This window comes from Protomyctophum bolini (assembly GCF_963924005.1).
Source record: "Protomyctophum bolini genome assembly, chromosome: 19".
In the NCBI taxonomy this organism is placed as follows: domain Eukaryota; kingdom Metazoa; phylum Chordata; class Actinopteri; order Myctophiformes; family Myctophidae; genus Protomyctophum; species Protomyctophum bolini.
The window spans coordinates 21,686,621-21,707,146 of record NC_137880.1 but is presented as its reverse complement, the minus strand read 5'-3'; the positions used below and the strand labels follow the sequence as shown (position 1 = coordinate 21,707,146).

The 20,526-nt window shown below is 44.0% G+C and overlaps 1 protein-coding gene across 3 annotated transcripts in view; it reads left to right on the top strand.

Annotated features, from left to right (window-relative positions):
- The window catches only part of cad (carbamoyl-phosphate synthetase 2, aspartate transcarbamylase, and dihydroorotase), a 35,465-nt gene that overhangs the window by 5,222 nt on the left and 9,717 nt on the right, over nucleotides 1-20,526 (top strand). For all 3 annotated transcript variants that reach the window (XM_080790619.1, XM_080790618.1, XM_080790620.1), the window contains exons 7-33: nucleotides 2,410-2,595; nucleotides 3,090-3,199; nucleotides 3,873-4,015; nucleotides 4,163-4,294; nucleotides 4,649-4,882; nucleotides 5,542-5,763; nucleotides 6,188-6,376; nucleotides 6,698-6,822; nucleotides 7,016-7,149; nucleotides 7,423-7,535; nucleotides 7,862-8,026; nucleotides 8,219-8,304; nucleotides 12,079-12,325; nucleotides 12,542-12,640; nucleotides 12,799-13,023; nucleotides 13,274-13,456; nucleotides 14,164-14,382; nucleotides 14,639-14,806; nucleotides 15,165-15,347; nucleotides 15,528-15,632; nucleotides 16,465-16,710; nucleotides 16,812-16,893; nucleotides 17,217-17,383; nucleotides 18,176-18,340; nucleotides 18,673-18,804; nucleotides 19,133-19,334; nucleotides 19,739-19,929. In XM_080790619.1, the coding sequence (XP_080646745.1) occupies nucleotides 2,410-2,595; nucleotides 3,090-3,199; nucleotides 3,873-4,015; nucleotides 4,163-4,294; nucleotides 4,649-4,882; nucleotides 5,542-5,763; nucleotides 6,188-6,376; nucleotides 6,698-6,822; nucleotides 7,016-7,149; nucleotides 7,423-7,535; nucleotides 7,862-8,026; nucleotides 8,219-8,304; nucleotides 12,079-12,325; nucleotides 12,542-12,640; nucleotides 12,799-13,023; nucleotides 13,274-13,456; nucleotides 14,164-14,382; nucleotides 14,639-14,806; nucleotides 15,165-15,347; nucleotides 15,528-15,632; nucleotides 16,465-16,710; nucleotides 16,812-16,893; nucleotides 17,217-17,383; nucleotides 18,176-18,340; nucleotides 18,673-18,804; nucleotides 19,133-19,334; nucleotides 19,739-19,929 (4,453 nt within the window). The remainder of the gene's footprint in view (nucleotides 1-2,409; nucleotides 2,596-3,089; nucleotides 3,200-3,872; nucleotides 4,016-4,162; nucleotides 4,295-4,648; nucleotides 4,883-5,541; nucleotides 5,764-6,187; nucleotides 6,377-6,697; nucleotides 6,823-7,015; nucleotides 7,150-7,422; nucleotides 7,536-7,861; nucleotides 8,027-8,218; nucleotides 8,305-12,078; nucleotides 12,326-12,541; nucleotides 12,641-12,798; nucleotides 13,024-13,273; nucleotides 13,457-14,163; nucleotides 14,383-14,638; nucleotides 14,807-15,164; nucleotides 15,348-15,527; nucleotides 15,633-16,464; nucleotides 16,711-16,811; nucleotides 16,894-17,216; nucleotides 17,384-18,175; nucleotides 18,341-18,672; nucleotides 18,805-19,132; nucleotides 19,335-19,738; nucleotides 19,930-20,526) is intronic.

The window sequence follows — 20,526 nt, the reverse complement described above, 5'->3', positions numbered from 1 at the left end:
TGGCAAGTTTCTGACGGTGTGCAGGTCCTTTTCTTTGTTTTTCAAATAATCCCTTTTAATATACAGTAGAACTTGGGTAAAAATTAGACTTGTAGTTGGTTCCAACTCATTGATACTTTTCCTCCCTGCTGCCTAGAGCCCACCTCAGTTCTGTCTAACCCTAGAAAGATTGAACACATCACATTTCACCCTGGCCCTGTCACCCGTCTCTTTTCCCACACCAAAACACCTTTCGTTTTTGTGGGAGCGTCGTAGTGTGAAATTCCCATTTCTGCTGATCTCTGCAGTCTGGGCTCTTTCTTGCAAACTAAGTTGTCAGATTGACCATGATTGTTATGATAACACACACGCAATGGTGTGAGCATTGCTAAGAGTCGACGGGAACCGCAGCCTTTGTTTTGTTTAGAAGTCTCTTGGCATCACTACTTGGTCAGCGCCGATTTTCAAGGTCAAAGTGTGCATAGAGTGCTCCTGTTATCCTGTTGGAATGTTGTAGATTGTAAGTCTGGACAGACTGACTTACAATAGAGCAGATGGGGAGGACAGTTCAGAGGGTTTCTCTGTTTGAACTCTCACACAAATACTATAGAGGGTATGCACGTGACATCATACTGCCTGCTGAGTGGCAAAAAACTACTTTGTGACCTTGACCGCCCGCCCATGCATCCAAACAGAAAAGTCCTATCTCATTGTATTAAACAACATTAAGCGATGTTAAACTCACTTTGCCACTCGATTTGTCACTCGATTTGCCATTCACTTTAAGCATGCGCATACCCTCTATTGGTCTCTTTAGTACAGTAGTCAAAATCGTCTATGCCTGCCATGTCTTATTCTGCATATATATCTTTACCATTTATATCTGGCTTTTATGTTTGGGTAATGACATCATGACGGGATGAATACTGCATTGTCAGAAATGTTATCACAAATCAGCCCATGTCAACAGTAGATGCAACACACATTTATAATTGTTTTATACTATGATAAAAAAATGTTTCATCTTAATCTGCTTGGTTTCAGTAAATAACAAAATGTGGTAGCTGTGATAAAAATATTATTGTACATATATGTTGATGCATATTACTGTTGATTCTCTTATATATATATCGATCATTTTCTACTGTTGATACCCAGTACATCGTCTTTCTTTTGAGATATTTGGTGTAGAACAAAATAAGAAGATTAGTAAAAGCTCTCAAAATTGCTGGGAGTACTGTTCCAGAGAAACTCTGGCAGTAAATGAGTTTCCTTCGTCTCTATTTACCTATGCTATGCACACCTGTCCAGCCCAGGCACTGAAAGCCTTAGCCCCGCAAGCAGAACCCGAATGTAGTAAAGTTTCTGATACTTTGTTTACTTTACCCATTGGGTCCTGTTTCACGCTGGGCTGTCGCCAGTTACGCACAGACAAATACAATGTAAACACGCCATGAGACGGACTTCTGCGCGCTTTTACCATGTTTATTCATGTATTGACTTACGAATGTGCGAACTATAAGTACCTTACATACCATACCGACACATCTCCTGTGTCGCGGAAGCCGTTAAGTATTTTTAATCCATGATTGATTAAAAATGTCGCTTCTTCCTACCTTGTTTATTGACACCTCATTGTACCGCCTATCTGGCTAGCTAGTGGTGCTACAGCTATGACGGAGCAGATCATAGGCAGGGACGTAGCCCGCAAAGCCAACCGCACATCGGGAGGCGGTACAATAAACGGTAAATAAACAAGAAGAAATCAAAGCGCATTTTTAATCAAACATGGATTAAAAATACTTAACGGCTTCCGCGACACAGGAGATTTTATCAGAGGTATGTAAGGTACTTATAGTTCGCACATTCGTAAACGAACACGAGAAAAAGCGTGGTAATACCGCGCCGATGGACTAAACGATGAGTTTGTGTATATCCGCGTTCCAACAATCGCATTGAAAAATCTTAGCATGACCAGGAACCCTACGTATAAAGCGCCCATCAAATTTCATAAAAGCTTTATGTAGGGTTCCGAGAGGGGCTATGAAAGCCTGGTCGGATGTCAAATCATCTTTATACTGTTAATGCGGTCCTTTTAATTATAGTGTTAATACTGTACTTGTTCTCAACCATTCTGTGTATTTTTGTTTCAAGTCTACTGCCGTGCAATCTTTATCTATCGAGTTGTATCAATGTCTGTCGGAGTTCAGACTTCACATTTGGAGTAACATGTAGTGGAGTGTGTTCATTCCCAGGTAGGGTACAGGGCAGGCTTTAGTTTGGACTACTATTGGATATTGGTCCGACTGTCATTAGACTGACAACCTACCCCTAACCCCAAGCACGGGAACATGTTCGACTGCATGTCCGACCGCTGTTTCCGCATGTCGGTCCGTTGGTGTGTCTAATCTGCGTGTGCATGCCTCCCAGGTATGGTAACCGTGGCCACAACCAACCTTGCATTCATAAAGGGACGGATCGGTGTTTCATCACCAGTCAGAATCATGGCTTCGCTGTGGACCCCCAGAGCCTGCCCCCCGACTGGGACGTCCTCTTTACCAACGCCAACGACCACACCAGCGAGGGCATCGTGCACAACACACATCCCCTGTTCAGGTACAACATACCGTACAAGCTCTTACTGTACAAGCAACGTTCGCACAGAAATGACTAAAATGATTGAATCCAGTTTATTTTCTATCCACTTAATGCATGTGCACAGTGAATATAATCCTTTTTTACTTGTTTGTGGTACAAGTAGAAACGTGATGGTAAACGAGGGCATTGCGGACAATACAGCAACAGACTCTGAGACAACCTGCTGCAACAGTACTATGCAGATATCACCAATATGTATGGGCTTTCTATCTGTTGAAACACAAAATGGCTGCCACTGCTATGCCCTATAGTACATACATACAAGACAATCCTTGTTCAACCGTGACATCATTATAGTGAAATCGACTGAACCAGAGATTTATGTGTTTCTGCCACCAGTGAAGTGACCATGACTCAAAAGAGCATGAACAATGTACAGTATCTATAATAATATATTTTGGCTTCTCCTAGAGTACATTTCACGTGAGGTGTTTGTCCCGTTTTCCCTCCAGCGTGCAGTTCCACCCGGAGCACATGGCCGGCCCCACCGACCTGGTGGGCCTGTTCGATGTCTTCTTAGACACAGTCAGAGACCACAAGGATGGCAGGACTGGAAAAACTGGTGAGAACACATGGCAGCATTTGCAATCTCATGTACATGAGATTCCATCCATAACTACAGGTGCTGGAAGCACATCCACACTCAGGATTTATAATTCACCAAATGAATATAAACTATATATATATATGAAATATAAGTCACCAATGCAAAGTGACTCTGGGTACTTGGAAAAGCGGTATATAAATCTGAGATATCCTACATATAAATAAATAAGGAAAGCTCTGTCATCAAAACCGGTCTGTTCTGCCCGGTTCTCCTCAGTGGCTGGAGCAAATGATCTGAATTTGCACATGGGCATTGATTGTGTATAGTGTATACTGTATGGTCATATGAACAAAAGTATGACGCCCGTGCTTCATCACAGGCAGTCTATTCCAATTAATTTCAGATGGCTTTCATCCAAATCGCTTTGCATAGAATGTACATTACATTCACCCATTCATACACCGATGGTGGAAGAAACTATGCAAGGCAAGGCACCAACCTGCACATCGGGAGCAATTGGGTGTTCAGAGTCTTGCTCAAGGACACTTCAACACTAACTCTGGGGGAGCCCGGGATCAAATTGGAAACCTCATTGTTCCCATCCGGCTGCTTTATCGTCCACTCTACCCCTGTATACACAGACAGACCTTAATTCCAGATATAAAACCCATCTATTGTTCTCCATCAGTTAAGCACCGTATCATGGACCACCTCACATTTCCTGGTTCTCCCAAGCCTGAGGAGTTTGTCCGGCCGAGGAAAGTGCTCATCCTGGGCTCTGGAGGGCTGTCAATAGGTCAGGCGGGGGAGTTTGACTACTCAGGCTCCCAGGTGAGTTGGAGAATTAACTTATTGCTGATATGAGGTTCGCCAAGTTGACATCAGGTTCTTTGATTTGCATGTGTTTGGGTTTTTCTATGATGAATAACGGAACAATAAAATAGTATTATAGTTGAACTTATACGTGTCTATATCCAGGCTATCAAGGCCCTGAAGGAGGAAAATATCCAGACAGTTCTAATCAACCCCAACATTGCCACCGTCCAGACCTCCAAAGGACTGGCAGACAAAGTCTACTTCCTCCCAATCACAGCAGAGTATGTCAGCCAGGTGAGAAGCAGAACCAGCAATGTATCTCATAACTGTTTTTCTTATACTGTCATCATGTAAAATGTTTTCATATTATTTTATGTGTGAAGAGTAGCTGCAACTAATGTAGTAGCCAATGGGGATCCAAATAAACAAACATCCTGTTGTACAGTATGTTTATTCACTGATCTACAGTACAAATGTAGCTTGTGATTCATGATTAAACAAAGATTGTGCGTTGGCGTTGTTCAGCATGGGCAGTGCATCAAACTATTTCATAAATAGTTTTTGCTTTTATATTTTCCCTCTGTTGTGTTTCCTCATGCTTTTCATTTCCCTAGCATAAACGAATGTTTTGATACTGTCCTCTGCCAGGTGATAAAGAACGAGCGTCCGGATGGCGTGCTGCTGACGTTCGGTGGCCAAACAGCCCTGAACTGTGGCGTGGAGCTCACCAAGCTGGGCGTCCTGGAGAAGTACAACGTGCGGGTCCTGGGCACGCCTGTGGCCTCCATCGAGATGACGGAGGACAGGAAGGTCTTTGTGGAGAAGATGGAAGAGATCAATGAGCACGTGGCACCCAGCGAGGCGGCACTGTCTGTGGAGCAGGTGAGGTTGACACGTCTGGGCACGCGCGTGCACACATCCACACATCACTGTCCGACTCCGTGGAGCAGGTGAGGTTGACACGTCTGGGCACGTGCGTGCACACATCCACACATCACTGTCCGACTCCGTGGAGCAGGTGAGGTTGACACGTCTGGGCACGCGCGTGCACACATCCACACATCACTGTCCGACTCCGTAGAACAGGTGAGGTTGACACATCTGGGCACGCGCGTGCACACATCCACACATCACTGTCCGACTCCGTGGAACAGGTGAGGTTGACACATCTGGGCATGCGCGTGCACACATCTGGGCATGCGCGTGCACACATCTGGGCATGCGCGTGCACACATCCACACATCTGGGCACGCGCGTGCACACATCCACACACATCTGTGTTAAGGCCTATTCATAGTCTGGATTTTCGGTGGTGAGGTGACCACCGGAGCTGAAATAACGTTGAGCGGTGGTGAGTAAAGAGAGAGAAGGGCTGGAGCGGTGGCTGTGGTTTTCTCTTCACCGCGGCTCGTGACGTCATGTTGTAGTTCGGTGGTCACCCCACCACCGAAAATCCAGACTATGTATGAGCCTTGAGTGTACTGATGATGGATTGAGGAGCTTCTGCTGACATACATATCATCCCCGAACCTGAACTTTAGGCATTGGCAGCAGCAGAGCGTATTGGCTACCCCGTCCTGGTGCGCTCTGCATTCGCCCTGGGTGGACTAGGGTCTGGTTTTGCCAACACACGCGAGGAGCTGATCCCCCTCGTGACATCAGCCTTCGCCCATACCGCCCAGGTCCTGGTAGACAAATCCCTCAAGGGCTGGAAGGAGATCGAGTACGAGGTGGTCCGAGACGCCTATGACAACTGTGTGACCGTGAGTAGAGCAGAGGGCAGCTGCCCAAGACATTTGAACATTTGTCCCTTCCAGGGCTGGGCAATTACCCGGAAATATATTGAAACCGATGTTTAGAGTCGGTGACCAACTTCATTTTGCTCATGTAGGTTAATGAATAATCACGAGGCATTTCTTTTTCTTGATTCGACATGGCAAAATTCTTAAATTTATTTTATTATCAACCTGTATTTTACTTTAAACCTAGTGAAAATAGCCAATCGTGTGAGCTTGTAGATCAACTATTTTCAGTATATATTTTTTATTGTTAACAAAATAACTGAGGCAGTTCAAGCTAGCAAAGTTGATCAAATAAAGTGTAGCTTCATGTATTCATCATCATGTATAGTAATTGGTAAGGGTAATTGGATTCTGATCAGCTAGATTTTGTTATTGTCCCGCATAGGTGTGTAACATGGAGAATATTGACCCCCTGGGCATCCATACTGGGGAGTCCATTGTGGTGGCGCCCAGTCAGACCCTCAACGACTACGAGTACAACTTGCTGAGGGACACTGCTATTAAAGTCATCAGACACCTGGGCATCGTGGGGGAGTGTAACATCCAATATGCCCTGAACCCAGAGTCTGAACAGGTACGGACCAGAGACTAGCACAGCTAGCACGGAATGTCTAATTATGAACTTGAACTCACAAACTTCTGTTCACAGCTGTTTTGTATGTATATCATTTGAGATAATATATTATTTAATTATAATTAAAATTATGTGCTGTAAATTGGGACACCAGTTTGAAGGATGTACTGTACCAGCCGCATAATTGCCTAAAGAAAGTCAAATAATTGCTGATTAATTGGCTAAATCAGTCTAGCTCTACATTTGAGATGTAGTTGGTTTGTTTTACAAACTAGTGCACAGCCATTGACAGTTGTAATATGCCACTGTCTCGTTACTCAGTATTACATAATTGAAGTGAACGCCCGGCTGTCTCGGAGCTCCGCCCTGGCCAGTAAAGCCACCGGCTACCCACTAGCCTACGTAGCTGCTAAACTGGGCCTGGGGATCCCGCTGCCCTTACTGAAGTAAGTAACACATGTTGAGATGTCACTAGAGCAGTAAGATGCAAACATATGATATATATATATACAGTATAATAAAACACGCTTATCTGTTCGATGAAATGAAGAAGTAATCTATAGAAACTAATTGCTAAGAAATAATCAATAGTTATATTGAGCCATATATTCCACCAATAAAGTGTGTTGTTTCATGTAGGAACTCTGTGACCAACTCGACCACAGCTAACTTTGAGCCCAGTCTGGATTACTGCGTGGTGAAGGTGCCTCGCTGGGACCTCAGCAAGTTCCTCCGAGTGTCCACCAAGATAGGCAGCTCCATGAAGAGTGTGGGTAAGAATTGGGCACAGCTAAAAGCTCACCTTTTATAGCTTTAAAAAAAAGAGCCTTTTAGAATCTTTTCTACAGCAACTTTGTTACATTTAACACATTCCGTCCGTAGGACGTTGTGAAACGTCATAGGGAATCGAACCGAGCGGATTGTTTCCGGGTCGTGGGTTTCAGAGTAAAAGCGGCCATGTCTTTACGGCACCCCTGAGCTCCTATTTTGGCACAGTTGAATAATGTTATTTGGTGATTCATTACTGTATAATGTTTCCCATCAAGGTGAGGTGATGGCTATTGGACGGAGCTTTGAGGAAGCTTTTCAGAAAGCTCTAAGGATGGTGGATGAGAACTGCGTGGGCTTCGACCACACCATCAAACCTGTCTCCGATGAGGTGAGATTTATTTTTTCCTGTGGCAGATTTGTCTGGTTTCGAGGCTAACAAAATTGGGGCTGGGCATTATGTCGATATTATATTGATGTCGTGACATCAGATCAGATATCATCTTTGATATTTTGGATATAGGTATTAGGAATATTGTCATAAGGCCGTATTCTATACAGTACTTTCACAAATGGTGAACTAGCTAAAATAGCCACTAGCTAAAATGGCCAATCTACACACTCTCAGCCTCAGACTCTCACACTCTCTATGCATTGTGATGCATTGTGGAGGGTTGTGAACTTGTAGCTCCAATTGTTTTGTCCTTCATCCCCCAGGAGCTAGAGATACCTACAGACAAGCGTATCTTCGTCCTGGCGGCGGCCCTCAGAGCAGGCTACCCCGTGGACCATCTGTACGAGCTCACCAAGATCGACCGCTGGTTCCTCCACAAGATGAAGAACATCACTGACCATGAGCGCCTGCTGGAGACCTACAAGCAGGTGACGATGGAAAATGCAACCTAAAAGGAAAACATGAAAACTACTTTTTGCTACTACAGTATCTGTACTGTCTCTTCTTAGAATAGGAGAAGTTGGGATGTCACGCCAGCGGCCAGAGTGGTTATTAATCTCAATTGGTCACTTGAATTGGTCACTTACTGTATGTCTTGTTTACCATATCCCTCCATTCAGGGTGAGAGTGCCATGCCTCCAGACGTGATGAGGAAGGCCAAGCAGTTGGGCTTCTCGGACAAACAGATAGCATTGGCTGTGCAGAGGTATGTGTGTGTGTGTGGATTGTGTTCAAATTGTACACGTTAAATTAATTTTGAAAGCTTGAAGGTGACTGTGTAGTGTGTACTGTACTCAGTATGCCCATGTATGGAGTTCTTTTTTTCAGGTATGCCCAAATATGGAGTTTATGCAGATGTCAGAAGATATTTGTGATGTCAGAACAGGCCAGCTCCATATATGGAGCCTGGGCAGGGGCCCTGTCCAGAGCCCGGGCAGAGGCCTTTTGTGGCGGTTCTGGACAACCGTGGGTCTGACCGACTCGACAGCGGGCACTGCACTCCCTGTGGGGGTGTGGATTCTTGTGTGGGTCGAATTGGAGTCGGTGGGGCGAACGATTCTCGAGTTACGTGGATTACACACGTACGTACACACAGAGACTTGATGAATGTATAGAGCGGTGCACTGGCCGACTTGGAAATTAATGCATTCCCCACCACAGTTACTGTATGTCTGTGTCCCTTTTATGCCCATATATGGAGTTTTTTTTATCAAGCATGCCCAAATATGGAGTCTATGCAGATGTCAGAACATCATTGTGATGTCGGAACAGGCCAGCTCCATATATGGAGATCTAGGGGTGAACAGGTGTGATCAATTGGCTAATTTGGGCCCTGTCCAGAGCCTGGGCATGGGCCCTGTCCAGAGCCTCTAGAGCGGTGCCCATTGGGCACTGACCTATTTGGAACGTTGCAAGTTGGAAATGAATGCCCCACCCAGTTATTATGTCTGGTCCCTTTTATGGCCATATATGGAGTTCTTTGTCGGGCATGGCCAAATATGGAGTCTATGCAGATGTCAGAACCGACTCGACACCCAGCCCCGCCGGGGGTGGAACGTGTGTGTCGAAATTGAAGTCGGTGGGGCGAACGGTTCTAGAGTTGTGGATTACAGACGTACTAGTCTCTCAAGACAGACTGTTGCCTCGCGTCAACTAGTCTGTCGGCAAGCAGTAGAAAGAAACGTATCACTGGCCTACAAGTATGGACGCTGTAGTTCAGGAAGTCAGCCGCGCAATCACCCAATCACATTTAGTGGGCGGGATTTACATGTGTGTGCAGCGAGGACATTTCGTCCCACTGGAAGCAAACCTACACGCTTCCATTATTATTGAACATGGCTTCCTCTGGTCAACAAACAACACCAAATAAACCTATTACGAATGTATGTAGAGTTTGTGGAGATTATTTAAAGTATGGAGTAAAAGGACAAGTATTTAATGTATTCACAAATCAGGGATTGGAGACTAGTTTGGAAGCTATAACCGAAGAACCTGTTGTTGCAGACGATCCACTGAAATCGATTTGCTTAAGCTGCAAACAATTGTTGATGAAATATTCGCGCACCAAAGAAATTTTGGAAAAGGTTGATTCGGTCAAATAACTGTATGACCGAAACAATGCTAGACATAAGCGTTGTGCAACTGCATCTCCATCTCACCTCAAAAAAACGGGGAAGTGCTATCTAATGTTGTCCTATGTTGAACAAATAAGTGTAAACTCCGTCAAACTAAATGTAATGTAAACTGTGTACAGTACAAAGTATGAATAAAAGCGTTGGTTATGATTAAGTGTAATTAACTTCAATCAAATGCGTTAATTGTGTTGTGTGCTAATATTTACGTTTCCCAACAAATGACCCCTTTATTTAAGCAACTTCAGAACAGTCCGTGACGTACAAATATAACGGACGTAAAACAAATGTATTTTGCAGTACAAATTAAAGTTATAAAAGCTTTGGTTTAGTGTTCAATCTGAAAGTGAATTGATTTGGAAACCGCGGGGGCTCCTTTTCACACTGTTTCACAAATCACATTAGGATACAAGCCTTTCAGACGTGGTATTATCTATATTTTTGCTTTAAACTTTGAGAAGGGGTCCATTACGTTTTACAGGTCAACAAGGACCCATTGTCTAGTGTAATCAATGAATATAAATCCTCTTACATTAGCTACATTTATTGTCTAAATTTCAAATTGTGTTGCATATTTATAATAAACTTGATTTAATGGATGGTTGGGTCCATATGATCGTTTGACAGTACTAAAAGTACATTCAGTGTATTTTATTTTAGACACTAATCCCTTAAATACTCAGCACTTGATCAAAATGGGTGATCTATAAGGTCACAATACTAGCACTGATCAGTGCTAGTATTGTGACCTTATAGATCTCTCACGAGTCACAATGCATCTCGAGATGCATTGTGACTCGTGAGTTTAAAGCTGGCTGTTTTTCTGCATGCCATGATGCAACATGCATAAGTAGTAGTACACATGGTTAAATTGTATTTTCTAGCATTATTATGATTAAATGTTAATAAACGGCATGTTTTCAGAGTCTGTAGATGCATTCTGCCCAGCATATGCTGCAGAAATGCCTCGCTCCGTCAACATTTTCACTTGCTCTTCCATTATAGAAATGAGTGGGCATATAACAAAAACGATAGCGTCCTTTAGCCATCTCTCTGGAAAGGCTTCGGAAAGTAGGGAACACACCGTTGGCCAAGCTTGATATACGAGGCTTTTTCCAAAACCAGTAGGTAAACATAATAAAACATCTCGTCGATCGATTAAATATTTCAAACAAATGTGCTGAAGCGGTTTGATATGTTCAACATTGTGTAGAACAGCAACTTTTCCTCCTCCGTTACATCCATGTTTTGTTCCGCAAAGGAATGGTTGAAAGTAGGAATGAAAACAGTGCGACACAGCGGTAGTAGTGGAACTCGGCGGAAAAGCAAGGGCCTTTTCCGGTTGATCGAAATTCTAAACAGACGTTGCCCCCAGAGTCTAATTTCGAGGAACAACAGCGGAGGCGCTGTTTTCCCGAATATTTGACGATGGGATTCTCAGATTGCAGACGTACAGACACATAGGTCATATTCACAACAGAAAGCTTTACTGCGATTAAAATGAATCCCGCTGAACATTGTTGGAAAGTGCGCTTCGTTTGGCAGGTGTGAAGCTTCAAAGAACCGCATTCTATGGCGGTTTCGCTTCTCTTCCAATCGAACTTCAATTTGGTGCAGGTGTGAATGCAATCCGCAGCAAATAAAGGAAATGGATGAGGAGCTAAACACAGTTTGAGACTGAGAAGGGATATTAATTTTACGCAGCGCAAAGATCTCCCGTTACTGTGGATAGACGTGGGCAAATAAGGAGACTGAAGCCCTCATTGAAATATGAGGGACGAGTACATTAATCGATTGCTTAAGGAAACGCATAAAAAGTTTAAAAACACTATATTCAGTACATCTGTGCGTAAACATGGAGTGTTGTCACTGCTGCCTGTCACTGATTGGGGACTTTCTTCATCTCGATAAACTTGTAATCGTCGGAGCCTAATTTTACGTCCTAAGTATTACTCAAAGTATAATTTTAACACCATAGATTTCACTGTGTAGTTTATGAATTGAACAAATTGATAAAGTTCCCTGCTGTGTTTGCAATTGCTGCGGATGACAGCGCAGTGTGAAGGCAAACGCAGCAAATTAAATATGCAAGAATGATGCAACTTCTCCGCCCATTCGCATCGACTCTACCAAAGTATAGGTGTGGATATGACCTTGGAGTTAGAAGACTAGAGTGGAGATAGATGTACGGCAATTGGTCTTTTATAGTGGTTATGATAGATCAAGTTGCTACTTGCATTAGCATTGGGTTGCTAGGTGATGAAACAAATAGTTTTTGGACTTTTTACTGGCTTACAATTTAAGTAATTTAACAGATTTTTTTATAATCTATAATTCACCTCCCACAGTACGGAGCTGGCAGTGAGGAAGCTCCGTCGTGATTGGTCCATCCTGCCAGCGGTGAAGCAGATTGACACGGTGGCAGCCGAGTGGCCTTGCTTCACCAACTACCTGTATCTGACCTATCACGGCACAGAACACGACGTGGCCTTTGAGGAGCAGCATGTCATGGTGATTGGCTCGGGTGTCTATCGCATCGGCAGCAGTGTGGAGTTTGATTGGTGTGCTGTCGGTTGCATCACGGAACTCAGGAAGGTGAACATAAAAATCTTTTAAGCAAAAACAAAAAACAAATATATAAATGTTACAATGTCCAGGACAAGTTTTTGTTATTGGTTTTCTGGCCTTAACCAAAGTCAGTACATTTTTCCAAATATGATTTACATGTACCGGTAATCATATTTGAACATGAATCTATTAATCCAATAGTTCTTCACAGTCTTCTTATTCATATTGGGATTCTCCTTCTAGATGGGCTACAAGACGATCATGGTGAACTACAACCCAGAAACGGTCAGCACAGACTATGACATGTGTGACCGCCTCTACTTTGATGAGATCTCATTTGAGGTGAGATACGGACTGACAATGTGCTCACAAATCACAGCCTTGCACTTTTGCATAGTAATAGCTGAAGCAGTGGCTCAGACCCATTGGAGCTTAATATATGTTGCCTATTTCTGATGCATGATAAAGAAATCGAACTTAATCTTCTGCCCTTCTTCCAGGTGGTGATGGACATTTATGAGATGGAGAACCCAGAGGGTATCATTCTGTCTATGGGCGGCCAGCTGCCCAACAACATCGCCATGGCCCTTCATCGACAGCAGTGCCGCATCCTGGGCACCTCACCTGAGTTCATAGACTCTGCTGAGAACAGGTTCAAGTTCTCACGCATGCTGGACACCATAGGCATCAGCCAACCACGCTGGAAGGAGCTGTCTGACACAGAGGTACATTTAAAATCTCCCTCACTTTGGTGAAGCAGTTATGCTACTATTATGTACTGTATGTGAATAATATGGTTACGTATTATTCTATTTACGTACTGTATGATCTAACGGTCATACGTAAATAGACAGTGTTTCTAACAATGCTGCATTGGTCTTAAATACATGAAATCACATTCAATCAACTATTTTCAGGTTCGAGTCGCATGTTTTTCTTATGCTCCTGCTGTTCCACTTTTCTCACCTTCCCCAGTCTGCCATGAAGTTCTGTGAGATGGTTGATTACCCATGCCTGGTGCGTCCGTCCTACGTACTCAGTGGAGCGGCCATGAACGTGGCTTACACCGACAGCGACCTGGAGAAATACCTCAGCAGTGCCGTGGCCGTGTCCAAAGAACACCCGGTGGTCATATCCAAGTTCATACAGGAAGCTAAGGTTAGAGACACCAACACACACTCGCATGGAGATAGACTGAAGATTCAAGAATCTGAATCATTTTGGCAGGTCCGGCCGGCTGGCGTAGCCGTCTGGGCACCTAGGCTGCCAATGCCACCTGACGGCGTGTCGCGGATTCAACTCCTGATCCTGACGACCTTTGCTGCGTCATTCCCCATATCTCTCTCTCTCTCCCATCCGTCAGACTACTGTATTTATCAATAAAAAGGCATAAAAGAAGCCCCAAATATCTTTTGGGGCTTCTTGTATGCCAAATATCTTTGGGGCTATAAATAGAGTCATTTTAATGGCCAAGTAGCCTATGGGGATTTGGTAGCCTGGAATCCAGACTGATGTGCTCCATTGACTTTTTTTAGTATTTTTTACTTCGCTTATCAGTCTGGTAAGCTTCCTATGTGCAAAGGGCGGTCTCGGACATCCAGGCACATAAGATTCTGATTGGTCTAGACTCTGTGGGCGGAGCGTGACCAGAACCTTCCAATGAAATGGTCTGTGGACAGGGCTTATCGGAGCCTTCCAATGCAAAATTCAAACCACTTCCCTTCTTACTGTGATTCATTCGCAATGACGTGCCGTAACTGAGCTAATCGTTCTGGATTCCAGGCTAGACACTGGTGCAGACATGTGAATCTATGACCAATTAGACTCCATGTCTAATTCCATGTCTAATGTTTACCATTTGCCAGGAGATAGACGTGGATGCGGTGGCATCCGATGGAGTGGTGATGGCCATCGCAGTGTCTGAGCATGTGGAGAACGCCGGCGTTCACTCTGGGGACGCCACCCTGGTCACACCGCCCCAGGATCTGAACCAGAAGACAATGGAGCGGATCAAGTTGATCGTCCATGCCATTGGTCAGGAACTGCAAGTGACCGGTCCCTTCAACCTGCAGCTCATCGCCAAGGTCTGAAAGCGGCGGGAAATGCTTTGATGCTCAGTGCAACACAATCTTTATTTCTTTCATCAGGTCCCAGATTCTACACGGCACTATTTTCTTTATTGATAGACTGAACTTTTACTGTGATTGGTCAAATTACATTTGTAGTTGCAATGTTACATTTCAGCTAATGCTGTTTTTTAGTTTGCACTTGTCTCTATAGTTAAAGTTAGTTTCTTTCAGGACGACCTGCTGAAGGTGATTGTTGTTTCTTTCTCCTCAGGATGACCAGCTGAAGGTGATTGAGTGCAACGTGCGTGTCTCACGCTCCTTCCCGTTCATCTCCAAGACGCTGGGTGTGGATCTAGTTGCCCTGGCAACGCGGGTCATCATGGGGGAGGAGGTGGAGCCTATTGGCTTCATGAGAGGAAAGGGCATCGTTGGCGTCAAGGTAAGCACACTGGGTTCATCGTCTCATCCGTTTGTGGGTTAGTCTAAATGCAGTCGTTTTTTCATTTCAAAGACCACTAGTTTGAATTGCATTAGAGTTAGACCACAGACCCCCATTTGACCCCAATGTAGATTGGGACCCCAATCTACACTGTAAAATCCTCCAGTGTTAATTTCACTCTGACAGTGTACAATTAGACCTAATAAATTGGGTAGCACTTGCCCTTCTAACAACTTCCGGACTTCTTATCGCATTTTACAATCTCACAGTAGTGCTGTGGGTTCAGTCCTTTGAACTGTGGCATTCACATTCAGAATTTCAGACTCTTGTGTACAAAACATTTCGCCTTCTCCACCAGGTGCCGCAGTTCTCCTTCTCTCGGCTGGCGGGGGCTGACGTGGTGCTGGGGGTGGAGATGACCAGCACAGGAGAGGTGGCCTGCTTCGGGGAGAACCGCTACGAGGCCTATCTCAAAGCCATGCTATCTACAGGCTTCAAGATCCCAAAGAAGAACATCCTGCTTAGCATCGGCAGCTACAAGGTACCAGGACACACCAATAACCAATGTTAACAATTCTTAACATTGTACTTATTGAACCAGTTCAGAACTCCTGGTTTAGCTCCTAAATTATTCTGGAACGTTTGAAAGACATACAGTACAGCACATTCTTGTGCAATAACTCAACATTGTTCAAATGTATTTTCTGTGTGTGTTTTGTAGAATAAAAGTGAGCTGCTGCCTACAGTACAGGCTCTGGAAAGCCTGGGCTATGACCTGTATGCTAGTCTGGGTACGGCTGACTTCTACACTGAACACGGAGTCAAGGTTTGGCTGCTTTAATGCATACATGTCTGAGCAAAGTGACGTTTGACCTTTTCCAACTTATTTCCCTCTTTTCACATAAAGGTGGAAAAATATATTGCCTATTATGACATAACATATAACAGCCTGCTAGAACTCTTAATACACCAAACGGTTCAACCTTAGAGTGTATATATTAATTGAGTCGGCACCGGATTTTTCCTCCCATCCACTTGCATCAAGTTGCTCAAAAGCGCAGACGATTTAACTCCTCCTTCCGGGTAGGAACAGAGTGCATTCTGGGACGGATTGGGCCAAACACAAAGCACAGCGTGCTGGCCGTTGACTATCATTGCACGCGTTCACGTATGAAACGGCGTTCACGTGTCCTCATGAACGTGCACAATGATAGTCAACCAAGCCCCCAGTAAGGCTATCCAACGTTGAAGATGAATTGCAGCACTTTAATGGAGGTGGACGGACGTTCATGACGTCGCGTGCGTAAGCCCGGACCTCAAAATTTAGGTCCGGGGCTAGGCTAGGTAGGCTAAACTTCCGCTCGCTCGAGCCATTGAGTTAATCGGCTACAGCAAACGCAACAGAATATATGGAAAAATCAGCTTGGCACCACAACTTGACAAGGGCATCATTGTCTGTTTTTTTTAAACAACATTAACCCTAGTAATGGTATTCTATTCTACGTATTTTGTGTCATAATAGGCATAACATTCAGAAAAAATTGCAGATTTACAAGCTTAGGTTTTGTCTATTTTCACCAAAGAGATTTGAAGTAATTTATATAGTGTTTAAGTGGTTAATCAATGTTTTTTCTTCCATCGTACTTCCTTGTCTCTAGGTGACAGCAGTGGACTGGCCTTTTGAGGAGGAGGAAAGTGACTGTCCCACCAAGGAGAAGCAGCGCAGCATCATGAACTACCTGGAGGAGAACCACTTTGACCTGGTCATAAACCTGTCCATGAGGAACAGTGGTGGCAGGAGGCTGTCGTCCTTTGTCACCAAAGGCTATCGCACCAGGCGAATGGCCATTGACTACTCCGTGCCTCTTATCATCGACATCAAGTGCACCAAGCTCTTCGTTCAGGTTGGCCCTGTGGTACTGTTTTATTCAAGGCTAGCTATGTGTTTGTTCGGTTCGTTTATTTATCCATAACTAATTGATTATATGACTCACAAATGTTTTAGGCACTGCATCAGATTGGCAGGACCCCGCCAGTGAAGACACACATTGACAGCATGACATCACAGAAGCTGGTCCGTCTGCCTGGTAAGTCAATAGCCCATGAAAAATAAGACCACATGAACCCTAGCATCCCTATTCTCTGCATGTTATAATGCGTCACACACAGCGCCACATATTGGCTGTTTTCAGCAAAGAGATTTGGAGGGGGCCCAAATATATCCCACTGGAGAGCCCTGGTCAACTATGTAGGGTTTAAGTGATTGAACTGTGGTGGTTGAACATCGATTCCAAATGTTAAACTGACACTGCTACAACGGCCATCAGTTGTTTGCCTGAAACTGGCTCTCCTTTCTACTGAACTCTCCATGGCTGTCGTTTTTTACTCCCCGCCGTCTCCTGCTGTCCAGGTCTCATTGATGTCCATGTTCATCTGCGTGAACCCGGTGCCACCCACAAGGAGGACTTCTCCTCGGGAACAGCGGCTGCCCTGGCAGGAGGGGTGACCATGGTGTGTGTCATGCCCAACACGTCACCTTCTGTCATCGACCACAATACTCTGGCACTGGTTCAGAAGGTACTGGCTTTCATTATTCATTTTTAAATGCACAGCAAACTATTTTTAAGTAGAATGTTATGTATTTGCAAATCATTGTGGCTTAACATTACATATTTGACAGTACTCAGCTTCTAGGTTTGATTTCTTAATACAGACTTTTACTAGATACAGTATACTGATATACTTTTATACAACAATTAGACTATTATTAGTGGTAGGAATGGAAGTATTTCTTGTCCTGATGGGAAGGTAAATAACTTTAAGTATTTAAAGACCTCCATGTAAGTAGGCCTGTCACAATTATCACATACTCGCCTAATCGCAATTATTTGAGATAATGCAAATTATTTTCGCATAATCGTTTCCATGTTGAAATGTCCATATATTTTCAAACATTTTTCAAAATAAAAATGGTTTGAATATCTGCCCTGTGGAATTTGTGATTATGAAGAAATGTTAACATTCCAATGTTCAATGCAAAAAAGACAATTAAATCGTTAATCGCAATTATTTGTGTGACAGTTAATCGGCAACTTAAATGTGTAATCGTGACAGCCCTACATGCAAGTTGTGAAGTGACTGAAGTCCACAAGATGGTCACATATTTCGGCAGGTCACCAATTTCACTGTAACACACCGCCATGCTGGAGTGAACGAGTGTGAGTGAGCAAGTGGCCGAGATTTGGGGTATTGGCTTAGATCTGCTATTTTCAGTATGGGACATGCCTTGCAACCAAGTATAAAGCAGGCATTAGTTTTGACCTTTTCCTGTGTGATCTACTGTAATGCTCTGGTACTTTGTGCGTTTAGCTGGCCAAGGCAGGCTGTCGCTGTGACTATGCCTTGTATGTGGGTGCTGCCTCGGACAATGCAGCCATCCTGCCCTCCATCGCCAATCAGGCAGCAGGGCTCAAGATGTACCTCAACGATACCTACTCCTCACTCAAGATGGACAACGTGTCTCTGTGGATGGAGGTAGGCAGGGGACCAATACAAGTCATAATAATGAAGATCGCTTGATTTACACATAGTACAGTAATTGACAGAGGCTTTGGATGGTTGAAACCGTCAAGGCCACATTTTTTTTAAAGCACTTAATAAGTAATTAAGATAATTAATATAATTACTTAATAATTAAGATAGATAATGCTGAATGATAAACTAAAAATTATAATAAAACAAACTACCGGTAAACAAATAAACCTTACATTAACTTGAATTGACCCCTTGGGTTAAGCAGTTGTCTGTGATGTAGTTGCTGTGAATCTAACGGTTGCATCTCTCCTTTGGTGCATTGGTTGTTTTAGCACTTTGAGAAGTGGCCCAAACAGATGCCCATCGTCGCCCATGCTGAGAAACAGACGGTGGCAGCCATTCTGATGGTGGCCCAGCTCTACCAGAGACCTGTACACATCTGCCATGTGGCCAAAAAGGAAGAGGTGACATCTTCATTACAACTTTATATCAACTTCAATAAGACCTAATATATAAAAGTATGTTTCTGTAGTGTGAGGCATCTTGTACACCCCCTGGACATGATGCTAGTATGTTGCACGGATTTACCCCCAATCCAATCCTTGATGCTGAGTGCCAAGCAGGAGGCACTGGGTCCTTTTGTATGACCCGGCCGGGGATCGAACCCAGACCTCCCAGTATCAGGGCGGACACTAATATTCACAAGGCCACTGAGCTAGTATATAAAAGTGAACCACTTTTAAGGAAAATAGCAAAAAAAACACCAAATCTTCTCCTTGCCCTCTCTCCTAGATCCTGATCATCAGGGCTGCCAAGCAGAAGGGGATCCAGGTGACATGTGAGGTAGCACCCCACCACCTGTTCTTGTGCGAGGACAACATAGGTGAGATTGGGGCCGGTCGGGCCGAGGTGCGGCCCATGCTAGGGAGCCGCGAGGACATGGAGGCCCTCTGGGAACACCTGGATATCATTGACTGCTTCGCTACCGACCACGGTGAGCAGTCAGGAGAATTGTATGCTCATGTGTGCTGATGATTTTGATTGTATTTTGCCAAAGTACCTGGGAATCTGTCACGCATTTCTTTGTCCTTCCATTGTCCGATACAATTAGCAATGTGCTAATTTGAACTCTCTATGAGCACAAGCTCTTTATTATGAGCATCTAAAAGTAAAATAAATTATATTTTCTTAAGTCTCACTAATACTAGTATCTCAGTCTAAGGAGTCTTCCTTAATTATTCATGTCAATTCATTCAAGTCTTTTTCTGCCAGTTTTCCCCGATTTGTATTTTGCTGTCACTTATTTTGTTTACCGACGACCTGTTGGATGTTTAACTCCCTTCTTGTCACAAAGTTTAATATGTACCGTTTGTTTTATCATATTGTTTTGCCTCTCAGCACCCCATTCAGTAGAGGAGAAGAGTAGTGAGAAGCCTCCTCCAGGGTACCCCGGCCTGGAGACCATGTTACCCCTGCTGCTCACTGCCGTCAGCGAGGGCCGCCTCACCTTGGATGACATCATCCGACGACTGTATGACAACCCTCGAAAGATCTTCAACCTCCCCGCACAGGACAACACCTATGTGGAGGTATATAAATAACAAATAAGCACATACTGTATACAGGCGGGGGTTTAATGAAACGCAAAACCTGAATACTAAATGAGTAGAGAAATGTGACGAGCCTGATGATACTATTATCATCCATTTTCTTGCGGCATGTATTTGAAATTTTGAACTCAATTTGGATAAAGTTGGCAATAGGAAAATATGTAAATAAAATGAAAGAGGGCTCATTATTGCGGCACTGATGACATGAGCTTGCTTCAGTCACAAAAACAGCACTGGCACCGGCACTTCAATCCATGCAAAAGACATCAGTAAATGGGGTTGGAAATCGTGGTTGAATGTGCACATTTTCTGACTGTGGAGGGAATGGTTTGAGTAGGACAATGATGTGAATCATTTGCTATGCAGTCACCAGATCTCAACTCTGTTCTGCCTGGGCCCCTCTCTACAATGGAAAAGTAGTCCGCACACTGTTTCGTAGCTGAGGAAATGTATTTATTATGGATGACAACGTTTCGACTCCTTATGTATGTTCATCGTCGGGTATGTTCATCTGACGAAGACCCATAAGGGGTCAAATGTTGTCATACTTAATAACCCAATTTCTTGTGGGAGCTA